The sequence below is a fragment of the Rhinolophus sinicus genome, linkage group LG14, assembly GCF_036562045.2.
Source record: "Rhinolophus sinicus isolate RSC01 linkage group LG14, ASM3656204v1, whole genome shotgun sequence".
Taxonomy (NCBI): domain Eukaryota; kingdom Metazoa; phylum Chordata; class Mammalia; order Chiroptera; family Rhinolophidae; genus Rhinolophus; species Rhinolophus sinicus.
Window position 1 is genome coordinate 35971410 of NC_133763.1, and position 17776 is coordinate 35989185.

Here is a 17776-nt window from a genome sequence, read left to right on the forward strand (position 1 = left end):
TCTAAATGCCTCTCTTCAAAAGGCAAAGTAAAAGATTCAAGAATACCTCCCTGCAGAGCTTCAATCCATTCTGTTCTCACATTTATACCATGAAAGGTTAATTCTATAGGGTAGCAATAAATATTCTAGCATTTATAAGTGTATTGGGCAAACCTAAGGAATCTGTTCTCCCAATTCCCATTCTTGCATGCTTCAGAAACATATGGCATAATAATCTCTCAATTATTTTCTTAGTAGATTCTACCACCCCCAGATCTGCAAGTTACAAAATGGCCCAAAATTGAAAAGATGGGTGTACAATGAGATAACACCTCACACCAGTTAGAAAGGTTATCATCAACAAGACAAGTAATAAAAAGTGTTGGAGAGGCTGGGGAGAAAAAGGAACCCTTATACACTGATGCTGGGAATGTAAATTGGTACAGCCACTATGGAAAACAGTATGGAGGGTCCTCAATAAATTAAGAATAGAATTACCATACAACCCAACAATCCCTCTTCTGGGTATCTACCCCAATAATCTGAAAACATTTATCCCTAAAGATACATGTACCCCTACATTCACTGCAGCAATATTCACAGTAGCCAAGACATGGAAACAACCAAAGTGTCCTTCGATAGATGATTGGATAAAGATGTGGTATACATGTATAATGGAATATTACTCGGCCATAAAAAAGATGAAATGCTGCCATTTGTGACAACACGGATGGATCTTGAGATTATCAAGGTAAGCAAAATAAGTCAAAGTCAAGAACCATATACGTAACTTCACTCATATGTGGAATATAAAACTGAAAGCAACAAAAGAACAAGACAAAGACAACAGTTTAGTGGTTACCAGAGGGACAGGGGGGAGTGGGTGTGGTAGAAGAGGGAAAAAGAAGTCAAATATATGGTGACAGAAGGAGAACTGACTTTGGGTGGTGAACACACAATGCAATATATAGATGATGTATTATAGAAATGTATACTTGAAACCTGTATAATTTTACTAACCAACGTCACCCCAATACATTTCATAAAATTTAAAAATAAATAAAGAAATATGGGTGTTACAAGAGCTCTCACATTCTTAAAGAACAAAAATAATTATAATGTACAGAAATTATCATATTTCAAAAAAGAAATGAATACCCACCTTTCTGTGAACTGGATTAGAAACTGATTGTAGTTCAATGCTCACTCTAACACTTACTCTCCTGTGTGAAGAGATATGCCAACTATCAGAAACAGTCACATGAAATGAGCTATCACTCATTTGTATTAACTAAAGTTTTCCATCTTAAGCTACAAGACCTTCCACAGGTATTCCCTAATTTATAAACAGATGTTGGGAAAGCACACTGGATTTGAAGTTTAAGGTCTTGTTCTTCCACTCATTAAGTAGTAATCAGGTTTTTAACCTGAGGCTAAATTTTTATCTCCTGTAAAATGGAGTTGTTGTAAGGATTAAATACGATGAATGATGTGGAATACCTACTACTAGCCTGGTATATAACCTTACTGCCCTGATGCTAAAATAGCATCTATTGAAAGACAAACCATCAATTTAATAACTTTTCACATTAAAAAAAAAAAAAATCACCCATTCAAATAATGAAATGATTTACGAGAGAATGCATTTGAAAAACTTAAAACATGAAGTAATATTAAAATACAGGAATGGTCAAGGAAATAATGTAACAGAATCCCTGTTGTGTAAGGCATACACATTCAGGTCCACACACTACACCTGCTCAATATACTCTATGCAATCCATCCATAGAAGTAGTGTCAACAAGTTTATCGTCTATCATAGTGTAGTTACGCTAAACCCTAAAAACTTGAAACCATAGCTTTCCACATTCTATACTGCATCTTAGAGAATCCAGTATCGCACAGAGGCATATAAATAAAGATGCTCATAAACATCAATCAAATGGAACAAAAATGTTTAAATTAGGAAATAAAGGGAGAAATTGGTGAAAAAACATCTCTGTATAAGTGATTCTCAAAACTATTCTGCTAGAATAACAATGACCTTCCCCGGATTTGCAGGGAAAGAAAACAAACTAGTTTATGTTCAATTTTAACAAACTAAGATCTTGTTCAATTTTAAGTTATTATTCTAAAGATATGTTTTAAACCTTTCCCACATTCTACTATTACTTATGTACTACTGAGTGTCGATGGAAAAACTTGGTAATGGTTACCCAAGGCCAGATTCAACTGTTTGAATTTTTTTATGCTGATTTTTAATTTTATATTGGTTTAAAACATGTCATTTTAGTTAAATTTCTTATTGGACATATAATTGGATGCTAAATCTTAGTTCATATGATCAGATTACCATAATTTGTATCTATTATCCGAAAAGGAATAAGCAGCACTGGTGAACATTAGGAAGACAGGAAGAACTGTCTTTAAAACAAGAGAATATTTTGTTTCTATTTTCCTAGTACCCAGAGCAATATACATGAAACAGATTTGATTCCTACTCCACTTAAATTAAGCATTCTTAGGGGAAAAATCTTTTCAATCTCCTAATTTGTAAAATAAATGGATTGAGTTAGGTTTGTGAGGGCCTTTTCAGCTCTACAATGTCAATATGTTTGGTTTTCATATTTTGAAGTTTTTTTCTAGTACATACTACCATAGTGGTATGACACTGTAGTTGATAACTAACTCGTTATGGTGATTTACAGGTTTTAAAGTCCTGGTAAATTTGTAAAAAACATTCAAGCACCCACTTAATAAAATATTCTTTACATAATACTGGAAGTAATATTAATATAATTTGCCCATGATATTAATGATGTTGTTCCATATATTCCAACTGTCTATATGCATTAGTTGTTGGTAGAAAAAAGGAAAGGCCCATAGATTAAACCTATTTCCCATGTTTACTTCGACACCTCCCCCGAAATATCTAGTAGAAAAATCTGAGCTTTCAGAGGATATACTTACTATCTGAAATCACAAATCTTATTTTCTCCACGGTAATGGTTAATGTCATAGGAATAATATAAAACAAATACAAACTCAATAAAAAATGCTATTTCTCAATAGCATTTTTGTCACTCTTTGAACAATGTATAAATCTACCTATCGTCCATCAGTTAAACTTGGCATCAGCAGAACTGGATTCTAGCCCACCTCTGCCACCTGGTAGCCAGGGCCTCAAACTCTCAAGTCAAACAAACGAAGTCTACTCTAAACCAGGTACTGTGCTGGGTGCTAGGGATACACACAGAAATAAACATAATCCCTGTCATGTCCTCAAACTGAGATCAGATTAAATGACTTTACCCCAGATTTGCTTCTGATTCTGTTTTGGGGCTTCAAGAAAAGAGAGGTAAGGGTCACTATAAGTATCTATACTACTGAGTACCTGCAAGGCCCTTTGAAATATATCATCTTATTTAACAATAATAATCTTGTTAAGTAAATATTATCTCTGTCTTACAAAGGAAGAACCTGAGGTGCAGTTATAAACCTGGTTAAGGCCACACTGTAGAGCACAAGTCAGAACTCAGATCTTTCACCTACACCATTCTAGCTAATAAATGAATAAGGGCAATTAATTTCAATTTAGGCAACTTCGAAAAGGTCCTTATGGTGAAGGGGTTTAAGACAGACTTGAAGGTTATGAAAGAAAAAGCATTTGAGGCCAAGGGAAGAGCAGGAGTAAATTTATGGCATTGAGAGAGTATGAGGTACATTCAGAGGATAATAAGAAGTCTAGTGTGACTAGCATATTAGAGAGAACTTAGGAAATAAAGGTTGATGTCAAATCACGGGCTTAAAATTTTGCATCACTTTCCTCCAGAGTCTTCTGAGCATTATTACCACTGTCTTCAACTGAATTTGCTTCTTCTCTATGACTTCAGTACATTTATATTACTTCATGCATTAATCACACTTGAACAATAGCTAACGTTTAGTGAATGCTCAGTATACTCTGGGCTCTGTTCCAAGCACTTTATATGTATTAACTCATATGTTCATAATGAAATGAGGCAGGTACTTTCATTATCAATTTGAAAATGGGCACAGAGACGTTAAGTTAAAAAAAAAAAAATTTGTATAAAAATCAATCAGTAAGTGGCAGAACTGGGTTTTAAACCCAGACAATCTGGCTCCAGAGCCTGAACTCTTAACCTGTGCTATGCTGCCTCTCCAAGGAAAATCTTGTTTCTCCTGTTAAGGTTTGAGTTCCTTGAGGACCAGAATGAAAAGTGTTTTGTTGTTGTTATTGTTGTTGGGAGGGGAGGGGGAAAGAAGCAGGGAGTTTTATATTTTTAGCACCTATGACAGTTCCTGGTACATAGTAGGCATTCATAAATTTATTTATTGAGCTGAACTGGCCTTGAATACTTAACTAAAGAGTCTGCACTGTTTTTCCTATAACTCAAGGGTCAACAAACTTTTTCAACAAAGGGTCAGACAGTAAATAATTTAGGCTTTGCAGGCCATCACATCTCTGTCACAATTACTCATTTCTGCCCATATAGCACAGAAGCAGCTATAGACAATTTTTTTAAAAAATGAGAATGGCTGTGTTCCAATAAAATTTTACTTACAAAGACAAGCAGTGGGCCATCTGGCCCATGGGCTCTAGTTTGCTGACCCCTGCTATAGGTGACAGGAATATATGAACAGTTTCTAAACAGAAGTGAAAAGGTTGAAATTGTGTTTTAAAAAGATAACTGTGATGATAATGTTGACAAAAAAAAATTCTGAGATGTTCTAAATTAAATTACATCAGCCAGAGAGTGAGAAAAAAAGACAGGAATAATTAACAAGCTAATCGCTGTGGGCCAGTTGACAAAAGACTGCTCACATTCCTGTATGTCTGTTGGAATTTTGGACGAACTTCCAGATGGCTATTTCTACAATTATCTAAGAGAGAATCGCCAGTCGCCATCCATCCTCAGAAGCTTCCAATTCCTGTTTACACATGAACTTGGCATCTGTTGCCCACAGCTAATCCACAGGAGTGGACACTTCCTTGCTGACTGTGCGCAACTAAGTCAGAACTAGCCCCACTTTATGGATAGCCAACGTAAATTCTTTTAAAACAAGTTACATCTTTCTTCCCCCTACTTGACGTATAAAAACACTGGACAACTCCAGAACATCAGACATGTTAGTTTTTCCACTTGGTAGTTTAGACTATAAGCCCAAGGACCACCTGGTCAACTTTTTTTTTTCTTTTTTTTTGTTTGCTATGGTAGCAAGAGCCCAATAAACTCTTTGTTTTAAAAAGACTTTCAGCTATGGAAGTTAAAATTTTGTTTAACAATGTAATGAGATAAAGAAGAGCCAGGAGTTTCAATGTTGGCATCAGAAATGATGCCCGCATCTTGCTTTTATCTTTCCATAATCATTCTAGAATGATGCTATCCAACAGAGATACAATGGAGGCCACAAATATGAGCCACATATGTAATTTTAAATTTCTTAGAGGCCATATTAAAAAAATTAAAAGAAACAAGTAAATTGACTTTAATATTTTATTTAACCCAATATACCACAAATAATTGTCATCTTAACATATAATCAATATAAAAATTGAGTATTTCACATTCTTTTTTTTCTCCTAGTAAGTCTTCAAAATCCAAGGTGCATTTTACTGTTACAGCACATTAATTCAGATTAGCTCCAATTCAAATGTCTGGTAACTATCTGTAGCTCCCCTATTGGGCAGCACAAAAGAATGACCAACTGAAATAACCTACAGATCTCCATATGTAGCTGCTGGTTTTGGTGTCAACTCCTTGCCTGCCTTGTCAATTGATTTTGGACCTAATTAAACTATATACTAGTTTCACATTACTGGCAACTCAATGAATCAATTCTTCATTTTCTTTGTCACATTTCCAATCCATTTAGTTTTCACGTAAATTTTCATACTTGATCCTCATAACAACCATGTGAGTAGGCATGTTATACCAGTTTTACAAATGAGGAAACTTAAGGCTCAGAGAAGAGACAGTTAATGAATGGGTAGAACTGAGACAAAATTAAAATCGCCTGAGTTCTGGTCAAATCTCTCTACTTAAGCCCAACAGTACCGCCTCCCTAGTTAGAGTTGTAATTGCATTTAACTGAGATGAGCCTTTACTTCCTACCTCACTGGACTGTAAACTCCACGAAGACAAGGGCTGTTTTTTCCTGACCACTGTATGTATCCCCAGTGCCCAGCAAGGTGTTCTGAACGTTGGCAATATTTGCTGAATGAATAAATGAATGAATGAAATTTCTGGTTTTCCCTATTGTTTTTGGTCAATCAAACGCAATTTATTTTATTTTTAGTAAATGTGAAGAGGCAATACACCATAAAATTAGTTTTTCTTAAACTGAAGCTTAGATTTATTTCCAATATAATTCAAAGGAGAACGAAAAACAGGCTGGGAGCTAAGACCTAAGTGCTAGTGCCAGCCCTGCCGTGAACGCTGTAAGCCCTCGCATAAATTATTTAACTTCTCTGGGTCGGAGTTCTTATCTGTCAAAAGAGAGAGTAGGGCTACAATCTCCACGGTTCCATTCCAAGCTAAGATTTTGGACATTAACTTGATGCAGGTCAGCGTCCCACTTCCTCACTCCCTTCCTTCCATGCCCTCAGCAACGGCAGACTCGATGAGAGAAGTTACGATTAGGGCCCAGCTGGGTCTCTCTCCGCATCTCCAGGACGCTCGCCCGACACCCAAACGCAGGCCGGTGCCCATTGGCCGGAGCCGCCATCTTTCCCCCTTGGCCCGACCCCAACCGCCACCCGCGGTCACCCAGGAACGCGGACCTCACCTCTCCTCGCAGTCTTTGCATTTCACTTGCAACGGGACTAGTTGCTGGAACAGAACCTGGCTCATGTTGGACCGCTGCGCCGGCCGCTGCGCGGAGCCGTCCAACAGGCCCGGCTCGCGGTGCTGACCTAAAAGTCGTCCAGGTCCTTACAAAGTTTGAGTTTGGCGCTCGGTTTCCGCGGAGGAGGCGGGGAAAATAAAGAGACTAAAGACGAGGGAGGTTTGGACCTCGCCAGCCACCATCAGCTTTTTCCGGTTTTGCAGGGAATGGGGCGGTAGTTCCGGGAATTGACTGCGTGGCAGGACCGAGGCGGCCATCTTTGTTAAGGGAAGGGGACCCGAGGGAAGCTGACAACTTTCCTTCCTTCCCCTGATGCTTGCCGCCCGAAGCAAGCCCTGAATTATGGCAGCTTCTGCGCCGACGCCGCACGCGACCGGCTTTCCAGCTGAGGGTCGATGCGGTTACTATGTGGCAAAGAAGAAGAGGTTCTGCAGGATGGTGGTGGCAACAGGGAAAAGGTTCTGTGGTGAACACGCTGGAGCCGCAGAGGTCTGGTATCGCCCTGCCCTCTCGAGAGTCGGAAATAAGTTTCCTGGTCCTGCACCTCCCCTCGCTGAACAGATTTCTGCTGCTGGTCGCTGGGTTTTCCACCCTTCCTTTTAATAAACGTAGTTCTGTCCTCCCTGGGGAGCGATGATGAGCCCTAGTAAAGTACATTGTTTCCTTGTACTAAGTAAAGGGGCAGCGGCGACCTGTTTATCTTGATACTAACTCAACGTAATGCTTGATTGTAGTTTTACTCCAAACTTACCGCTTCTTACACTTCGCCCACTGTCCGCCTCTTGATGGGAAGAAGTAGTTTCACTAATGCTGTTCTAATTGTTTCGTGATGCCCCTAATCACTTCTGTGAATACGTTTGAGAGAAACTTTTTAAAAAGTTTATTTAGACATATAATCTCTTGAAAGCAACTTATAACTGCTAGAAATGGGAAGGAAAGATTTTAAAACATGTGAGTATTGACTCTCCCTTTAAAAATGAAAACAATAGTTTTGTTCGATAATACAGTTATACGTATAATTATACTGTATATATATTTATGTGTTTATTTGTTTAGAATATAGAGGATAGAAAAATAAGAACAAGAGGAAGGGAATGTTGGTAGAAATACAGCATGTTTAACAGATTTTGGGAAGATTAAACCAAATAGACAAGCATTTGGTTTCATGCCTTTTTAACGTCCAGTGCTGTTTACATTTTTTCTTTGTTAGTCCCATGGTTTAGCCTTGTAGGCAATATCCGGTACAGCTCAGCCCCAGAGCCCCTTCGTCTGCTACTGTCCATCATAGCCATAGCTCTACTTCATATTTTGATATGGCTGATATTTGCTGAGAGTGAAGCATACTGAAACAAGCATATTCTTGTTTTGGAATGTGGGAGACCCCATGACGTGTGGTGAGAATGCTTTGAAGTATACCCACAATTATATTGGCTGCTTTGAGCAAACATCCCTTGATTGAAGAATGAGATTTATGATAGAAGGATTTTGTTCTCACCTTAGACTTTACCGTAACCACTCGTCTAGAAGGTGATTGCAGAAGATGGTGATAATAGAATATGAATAGATCCTTACAAGCTGATCGGTATTCCTGGAGAGGAATGACATGTCGTTGTTAGTCCCTTGATGAAAGACTGCAAAACTCCAAGTGGGAACACTTTCCATGAATATGATTTGGTTTTCAGTTGTGGGCACCCTACTGAAACTGTGATTTGTGATATAATTGGCTGTTATGTTTCCATCTTTTTTTCTTAAGTGTCATTTATAGCTGAGACTACTAGTACTCATTTTCTTCCCCAGTGGTTCTTAACTGGGTTGATTTTGCCCCCCAGAAGACAGTTGGCAATGTTCAAAGACATTTTGGTTGTCATAGCTGAGGATCTAGTAGCATCTAGTGGGCAGAGGCCAGAGATGCTACTAAACATCCTACAATGCACAGGACAGCCCCCCACAAAAAGAATTACGCAGCAGTAAATGTCAATAGTGCCACAGTTGAGAAACCCTTGTTTTTAAACCCAAATAATATGTATTAAAAGTGCATTTCCCCCTGCCCCACTCTGTGGTTAGGCTTTGGGAGGTTACCATAGAGTCGTATCTTTCATGGAGGTTAGATTTTAAAGTCAGCATATAAGACTAATGTACAGTGTTTTTCAGAAACAAATATTGAAAAGTCTCTCAGCTTTCCCATGAAATTCAGTGTGCATAATATGGATATGCTGGGAGGCAGATCAGAACTGAAATAAATTGAAGAATTGTTAATAACAGTGAACACTTCGCATTTACTGTGTGGCCAGCATTGTTCTAAGCAGTTATTTTTTAACTATTATAATAACTCACTTAATTTTCACAAACCTTTGGAGCTCAGACATATTCTCATATTTTGATGAGTCTACCTCCGATCATTGAGGTAGGAGCTGATAAAGCTGAAAATCATACTTAGGCAGTCTGGCTGACCTGTAGTTTTAACTGTTATACTATCCTGTTAACAAAGATTCATATGAATGTTAGGTAGAATTGCCAACATTATTAATTTTAAAATTTTTTCCTAGTGCATATAGATAAATCCATGTAAGTTAGAAACAAACAGGATGTAACTCTACAGTACCAAAAAGTTGCAAAGCTGTTAGGACATGGCCACATACCAAATGGTTAAAATGCCGTATTTCATTGTTTCTAAGACTTTTTTTTTCACATTTTAACATCTTTGAAATCAGAATGTATCTTAAAATCAATGACATGTCATAATTTAAATTGGCACTATTTTTTCTTTCTTAGTGGTATCTAAAATAATAGTGCATATTTTAGTCAACGCTATCATAGATTCAAAATTTCATACATAGGCCTTCTTTATAACCGATTTAAAGGTATAGACACTTGTTTAAAGCAGTATTTGCTCATATGTACATAAACCATCTACATTGGAGACTTTTGTTGTTAAACCGTATCACCTAATTTTGCCAGTGTTTTATTAATGTCCTTTTTAGGTTTCCTTGCCTTGTTTTGGAAATGCATAAATTTATGATTACACTGAAGTTATATCTAGTATCTGTAAGCAATGAATTTGATATTTTAGTCAAATAAATATATCCTTTTCTTTACTAGGAAGAAAATGCTCGGAAAAGAATCGTGTGTCCTTTAGATCCGAAACAGTAAGTATCGGGTCAGATAAAGATTTTTCTGTCCTGGAAACAGTAATTGTCACAAGTCTTATTTTAGACAATTTTCTCTTTAAATTCAGCACAGTATATGAAGATCAACTAGCAAAGCATTTGAAAAAATGTAACTCAAGAGAGAAGCCAAAACCTGTAAGTATTTGATCAGTAAAGTTGAATGGTAAAGCATGTGGTATGTAATGTTTATATACACTTGGTAGATTACAAATGTGAATATTCAATAACACTCGTGCCTCCAAAGGCTTAAATATGTTAACTTCATGTGCGTGTGTAAAGGACTGTGAATCCACTTAGAGTCCTAATTCAGATAATAGAATTTTATGCAACAAGAGTGTTATTCAGAAAATAATTTTACTATTTATTCAAAAATATTTACTTAGTGCCTACTAAATTTATTTCAATAAAATGTGATCCCAGCCTTCAAAGAGCTTATTTGAAACTGGTAAATAAACTTGTGAATGATGGGTATTATTTAATAAGTTCAATGAAAGAAGTACACATGTGATAAGAGTATACAAGTATACTTGTATAAAAATTAAAATTAGGGCTGGCCGGGTGGCTCAGGTGGTTGAAGCACCGTGCTCCAGCTCCAAGGTCGCTGGTTAGATTCCCACATGGGCCAGTGAGCTGCGCCTTCTATAGCTAAGATTGTAAATAACAGCTCTCCCTGGAGCTGGGCTGCTATGAGAAGTTGGAAGTTGGCCTGAGCTGCTGCCGTGGGCTACTGTGTGCCATCATGAGCAGCTGGCAGCCAGCGTGTGCTGCTGTGTGCTGCCATGAGTGGCCGGTGGCCAGCGTGAGTGGCCAGCAGCCGGCAAGACAGCTTCGTGAGCTGCTGTGAGCAGCCGACCGATGACTGGTGACCGACTGCTTCAGCCGGCAGGAGCGCAAGGCTGATTATACCAGCATGGGCCAGGGAGCTGTGTCCTACACAACTAGACTGAGAAACAACAGCTTGAACCGGAGTGGGGAGGTGGGGAGGCGGAAGAAAAGGGGAAAAAAATAAAATAAAATCCAAGGCTCAAGAAAGGCTCCCCAGAGGGGTTGCCCATGGCTCAGTTGGTTAGAGCACGAGCTCTTAACAACAAGATTGCCGGTTCAATTCCCGCATGGAATGGTGGGCTGCGCCCCCTGCAACTAAAGATTGACAATGGCAACTCAACTTGGAGCTGAGCTGTGCCATCCACAACTAGATTGAAGGACAGTGACTTAATTTAGAGCTGATGGGCCCTGGAAAAACACACTGTTACCCAATACAAAAAAAAAAAAAAATTAAGAAAAGGCTCCCTAGAGACAATAACACTTGAGCTGAGTCTTGATTTGGCAAAGAAAAGGAAGAGGAGTTATTCTAGGTTGAAAGAACTGTATGTGCAACGGCAGACAGAAACCACTTGAGGCTTCCAGGAACTTGGGCTTTATTCTGATAGATATGGGGAACCACTGAAAGATTTTACGCTAGGGAATGGTGTGGTCAGATTTACCCCTTAAATATTTTCTCTTAAAGCTATGTGGGAGGATGGCTTGGAATCAGGAGAACTAGTTAGGGGGCTGTTGCCGAAATCCGGGTGGGACGTGATGAGAGACTGAATTAAAGAGGAAGAACAGTGTGGGGATACATGCAAGAATTATTTATGTAGCAGTGTCAATAAAGCTTGATGACTGATTGGAAATTGGGAGTTGGATATGTGAATCTGAAATTCAGTAGAGAGGTTGGGCAAATAATCAAGATTTGGAAGTCAAATACAGGTCATAGGTGAAGCTTTGGGTTTTTAAGTTACCTAGTGTAAGAGATTGGGGCGGGATTTATTTATTTAATAGATATTGAGCACTTATGCCAGGCATTGTACCAAACACCCTGCCTAGAAAGAACATTACAATCTATTGGGAGATACAGAAAATGCAATATTATGTGTGTTAAAATAGGTTAAGTACAGAGTGCTGCGGAAGAATAAAAGAGGAGAGCCTAACCCTTTTTGAGGAGAATATAGGGCGTAAAAGAAATGGGGAAGGAGTCAGGAAGGCTTCTCTGAAGGAGTGTCGTAAGATGAGACCTAAAGGTCACAGAAGAATCAGTCAGACAAAAAAGAAAATATGTGTAAGGGCCTAGAAGTGAGAGATTAGATGGCTTTGTCTGGGACTGGGCATTTCACATGGCTGGAGTATAGAGCAAGAGGAGGGCTGAGTAGAAGATGAGACTTGAGAGATAGGCAAGAAGAACAGCATAAGACCAAGGATAGAACTCTAGGTGACACTAACATTAAAGGGTGAACTGCTAACAGGAACCATAGAAAAATATTGAGAAGGGGTGGCTGGAGAGGTAAGAAAGAGAAAAACCAGAGAAGCATGATGTATTAAGAAGCCAGGGGAAGGAGAATTTCAAAAAGAAGAGAGTGATCAACAGTGTCAGTCACCACAAAGAAATCAAGTAAGATAGGGACCAAAAAGGATCCATTGGATTGGCAATATGGTCGTTGTTAAAAACAAAGAATTTCACAAAATGCGTATTTAGAGTAGAGTGGGCAGAAATCAAATTGGGATGATATATGAGTAAATGGAACATAAGGCAGTAGAAATCACAAGCATAGACTATTCTTTCAAGAAACTTGGCTATGAGTGGAACTTGAGCGTTAGAATAGTAGTTAGAGGAAGGTAGCATACAGGGAGTGTGTTTTAAAATGGGATTAAATTTAGTTTTATATATGAGCCAGTAAAAGAAAAAAATGGAAAGGAGAGCATCATTGATGGTGTAAAGCTACTCAGGAATCAGGAGGGAGATAAGGAACAAAATAGATGTAGAAGAGGTAATAGGAGGAGAAAGAGCTCTTCCACTGAGGTATATGGGGAGGAGTAAAAGTGGATATCAGTTCAGACAAATTTGAGCTGACAGGCTATTAATTGAGAAAGTTGTCATTTAATAGCTATAGTAAGAGACAAGGTGATTGAGGGGGATGATGGTGTAGTAGGAAATTTGAAGAAAGAGGTAAAAGTTTAGAATTAGGGTTATGAAGAATAATTGCTGGGCATCTTTGAGAGTCAGACTAAGGATGGAGATGTGAATTTGAACTCGCACCAGACAAATGTCTGGGTGGTTACTTCAGCAGTGTTCAGCAGGCCAGATGTTAGGAGTTAAAAGTCATATTAATGCAGCCATTAGGTTTTCTAAGGAGGTTTGTGACAGAAGGACCAGATTGATGATAAGGATGACACTGGGCAATCAGAATGGATGGCATGAAAAGAACACCAGAAATTAGCTGAGAAAAGATAAATCGAGGTCTTTAAAAAGTAGAAGAATATGATTAGGAGCACGAGATCACTATATTGTGTATTAACGTATTACAAAGTTATGGTCAGAGAATGGGCTAATGGAGTTTAAGATTTCAAAAGTTAAATAGTTTACAGTAATGCCAGAGTCTAGATGGCCCACAGAAATAGTCTGCTGAAGTGGAGTGAAGGTCATTAGAGTTAAGAAGGTCAAGAAGAGCTACTATGTCGGGAGGTTTGAAAACGTGGTCATATTGACTGGACTTAGAGGAAAGAACAGCATCTTATTTTCAAGCAAATAAGTTAGCCTGTCACAGGTTTGTGGCTGCTGGCAGAAGATATGAGATTCCTGGGTCAGATTCAAAGGACTTTATTACTAATTGCACACCAAGCAACGTGAAGTTCTTGTCTGCATCAATTTCCCTTGTTCCCTAAAGCCCATGGAGCCAACACAAAGGGGCCTAGCTGGATGTAGCACATGTTTGTGTACAGCTTGTACTGTAGCTAGAGAACCTCAAACTTAGGAAACACAGATCTTTTTTAAATGGGCAGTAAGGAAACCTGCCTGACCTTTGTTCCACAAGTAGACATTTCTTTGTTATACTGTACAGTAAGTAAGACTGCCGTCTGCTCTAGAAGGAGACACTTTCTGTCTTCCAAGATTGCTTAGTATACAGATATCCTTGAAAAGATGATCTGGGACAAAGGTCAATTTCTCTGTAGGACTTTCAGATAATTGAGAGGCCTGTGGAGAATTGTCTCCCAGTAGCATCCCTCAGTCATTCTGACAACAAAATATCCCCCATATATTTCCAAATGCCTCTCAATTGAGAACCGCTAGGCCAGATGGCATAAACTTCAGAGAAGGTATTTTTACGTTAAGATGTGTTGAAGAGAAAACATGAGCACCCTAGTTGGCCCCTTAGTAAAAAGAAAGAACGTTGCCTTTAATTTCAAGTAGTGTGAAGGTTATACTCCTGAGGTTTAACTAAAACCTCAGTCCAGGTTTTAGTTAAAGCAAGTGGAATATGTGTCTGGGAAGATGTGTTCTGAAAGAAGAGGTGAATTTATTAAAAATGGAACACCCCGTCATGGATTCATTGGTGTGCAGTGGAACACAGTGGAAAGGAAAAGAAGAAAAGCAGTGGGATGATGAGATGGAGGAAAGAAACGCAGAACAGTGTTCATCTAGTACACTATGTATAAATGAAACTAGGCACCCAGGTAAAGTCTTACCATTATTCTGCTTTACTTTGTAAAACTGTTCAACTTTTTCAAAATTTCATATACCAAATGACAGTAAGTTGGTGATAAGTTTCTGCAATATAAGTAGTTTTCACATTTAAAAATCTGGCCCCCAACACCACTGCTTGGAGTACTCTTTGCAACCATTTTAAACTAAGAACACATCCAATTAGAGTAGTTATAGCTAATTTTGTATTACAGTTTGCCAGTCATCCCACAAATCATTGCAGTACCTGCTGTCTTCACCTGTTCCATTTAATCACTGGTTTCCATTATCATCCATGTAGCGAAAGGTTGCAACACAAAATCAGCGTGTTACCTTTCTGCCATATGAGTAACAAAAGCTTATTACTATGCATACTGTCCCATGAGTTGCTTTTACTTTTAAAACAAGATTTGTAGAAATAGTACTACCGTATTTCCCCAAAATAAGACGTAACCGGAAAGTAAGCCCTAGCATGATTTTTCAAGATACTCGTAATATAAGCCCTAACCCAAAAATAAGCCCCAATTAAGATTGTCAGTCAGACGGACTCATTTAGTACAGCCGTTGCCACACAGGAGGGACGTATTGAATTATAAAATAATAATACATAATTATGAATAAATAATATTGACATTAATACTTAAATGATAATATAAATTATAATTAAGTATTTGTAAATACCCAAGCAGGCGCCTTTCGATGAGAGGTAAATGCCTATGTAAACAGATGACCTCGAGACTTACTGCCAAATAACCAATCGGAGTACAGACACAACGCACGAATGTGTGCACTTGATAACGAATGGACGTGGTTGTGTCTAATATGAATCTTCATAATTCAATAAGTCATGTGTTGTAACAGACGTACTTAATGCACTCATGTGAAATAAAGAAACGTTTTCTGAATTTTGGTGCCTGCAATTTTTCATCGCTTTTATGTGGACCATCATTCTTAACTGTCATCATTTTTGTTGCCACTCCTGTCTCGTAAACCTTCAGTTAACACTTGATTTAATGGTAGATTTAAAGGGAATAATATTTTGACCCCCAGACAAGATGAGTGCAAAAAGAAAGAGCTATTCTCCTGAGTACAAGAAAGGAATCGTGGAAGACTCCCGGGGCAAGAATCTCACGGCTTTCTGCAAAGAGAAGAAGTTGGATCTTCAGATGGTCCAAAAATGGCGAGCAGAGTGCGATAACCTCAGTCAACAGGTGGATGAGGGAAATGCTAAGAAGCACAAGTGTGGATCAGGTCGGCAACCATTATTTCCTGAGCTGGAAGACATCATTTGTGAATGGATTGCTGACAGGAAAGCAAAGGCTTTGGTTGTGCGCAGGGCTGATATTCAAGCATTTGCCCTTGAAATGGCACCACAGTTAAAAATATCCACAGAAGAATTCAAAGCATCACAACACTGGCTAGATGGCTTCCTTCAGCAATATGAATTGTTTCTAAGATCGACAACACTGTTCAAGCTGGAAGATACTGAAGTTATTAAACATGCACTTGCATTCAAGTCCTTTGTTGATGGCATCGACTTTTCTAAATGTCAACTATCCAACATGATTGCTATGGATGAGACTGCAGTGTTTATGGGCCAAGGATCTCAAACAACAATTGATTAGAGGGGTGCCTCGTCAACCTACATTCCCTTCACTGATTACCAAAGTGCACGTGTTACCTGTATTTTGGCAATTCATCTGGATGGAAAGAAAACCCCACCTCTAATCATCACTAAGGGCAAGAAAGGTTGAACGTGTTTCAGGCATTTATGTTCTTGAAACCAAAAAAGCCTGGTGCACACAAGTAGTTATAAGGAAGTGGGTCAATTTAATGCTGCCACTTGTTTTGCGAGGTGGCCAAAGAGGTCTGCTAGTCTGGGATTCAGCCAGCACTCACCATGCTAAAGATATGAAGAACTTCCTTGCAGAGAGAAGAATAGATCAAATAATGATTCCCACAGGAATGACTGCCTCTCTCCAGACTCTTGATATTGCAATAAACAAGCCACTCAAGGACCATTTGCGCATGGAAATCAATGGCTACACTAAAAATAGAATGGAGAGAAATCAGCATGGAAACTTTGTGAAGCCTAGCCTGCAAGAGGTCATGACTTGGGTGAAGAATTCATGGGCTAAAAGCACTGACAGCTGTGTTGCCAATGCACTATGAGCAGGCTACATGGACAAGAGGTGCTCATTTAAGGAGAGCTCTGTTGCTGGACATGAGAGATTGGGCCCAATGGTTCTACAGGAAATGGAGTCACAAGAAATTCAAGCCAGAATTTGGGGTCTCAAGAGTTATGGCGATGTTCCAGAAGAAGATGACATGACTGTGTTTGAATAAATGTAGATTTCTGTACATGAAAAAATAAGACATCCCCTAAAAATAAGCCTTAATGTGTCTCTTGGAGCAAAAATTAATATACGACCCAGTCTTATTATCATCTATAGCAACATGTCCAATATGGTAGTCACTAGCAGGTGACTGGTTAAATTTGAGTTAATTAAAATTAAATAAAATTAAAAATACAGTTTCTTAGTCACACTAGCCATATTTCAAGGTTGGTGGCTACCATGTGGGTCGGGGAAGGAACAGAACGTAGCTGATCTAGAGCCTGACCTGGAATCTGTGTGAAGATGGACTAGAATGATCTCACTATGTTCGTTTAAACAATACAGGGAGCATTTGAGATCTTGTTCCCTGGTATATGTCCTCAGTTGTGGTTAAAATAAACTCTTACAAGAAAAATTCTCTACAGGTTTGGACATTCTTACCTCAACACTGATAACATTAACTACATAATCAGAGCCACTGCTTCATATGATACTGATTTAGAATATTTAAAATAGAACATGTAAAATGAAAATAATTTCAATGAGAAAGACAGGATGATAACTCAGTCTTCTAGCATGACTGACCCACTCTTTAAAAAATGTTTACTGATATATTAGAAAACTTGCTTTCAGTTTCATAATTCATTATTGCTAACGTCTTATGAACGTTTTGGGTGTTGTCAAATTTGGGGAAACCTCTGCTGAGTGTTTTCCATATATGAGCAGCAGGATGTCAGGGTGTCTCACAGTTGCCTGTGCAGTGCCCAGTCTTAAATATTCTTTGAATTGAAGATACTCATTAGCCACATTGTTACCACCAAACCTCCAGAGGGCTTGGAAGGGGCCCTGGGAATGTGTTTGAGGAGGGTGGGGCGGGTGTGAAGCGGGCCCAGAACATAGGCATGGAGTATGTAGGGCCTGGATAGAGA

The 17776-nt window shown here is 38.7% G+C and overlaps 2 protein-coding genes across 6 annotated transcripts in view; one reads left to right on the plus strand and one right to left on the minus strand.

The window, feature by feature from the left end:
• Positions 1–7007, minus strand: part of SASS6 (SAS-6 centriolar assembly protein) — a 38515-nt gene extending 31508 nt beyond the window's left edge. The window contains exons 1-2 of the mRNA XM_019747014.2: positions 6790–7007; positions 1142–1202 (exon numbers count right to left, since the gene is read on the minus strand). Coding sequence (XP_019602573.2) covers positions 1142–1202; positions 6790–6854 — 126 coding nt within the window. The 5' untranslated portion in view covers positions 6855–7007. The remainder of the gene's footprint in view (positions 1–1141; positions 1203–6789) is intronic.
• A 59-nt stretch (positions 7008–7066) lies between these two features.
• TRMT13 (tRNA methyltransferase 13 homolog) overlaps positions 7067–17776 on the plus strand; it is a 74394-nt gene continuing 63684 nt past the window's right edge. For 4 of the 5 annotated variants that reach the window (XR_012491816.1, XR_012491817.1, XR_012491818.1 and 1 more), the window contains exons 1-3: positions 7117–7423; positions 9949–9995; positions 10085–10151. Coding sequence is in view for 2 of the 5 variants with exons in the window: in XM_074319054.1 (XP_074175155.1) it covers positions 7256–7423; positions 9949–9995; positions 10085–10151 (282 nt within the window). In the remaining 3 variants the exon portion in view is untranslated. Of the gene's footprint in view, positions 7424–9948; positions 9996–10084; positions 10152–17776 lie in introns of all 5 variants that reach the window. The other variant, XM_019747016.2, reaches the window with a different exon arrangement.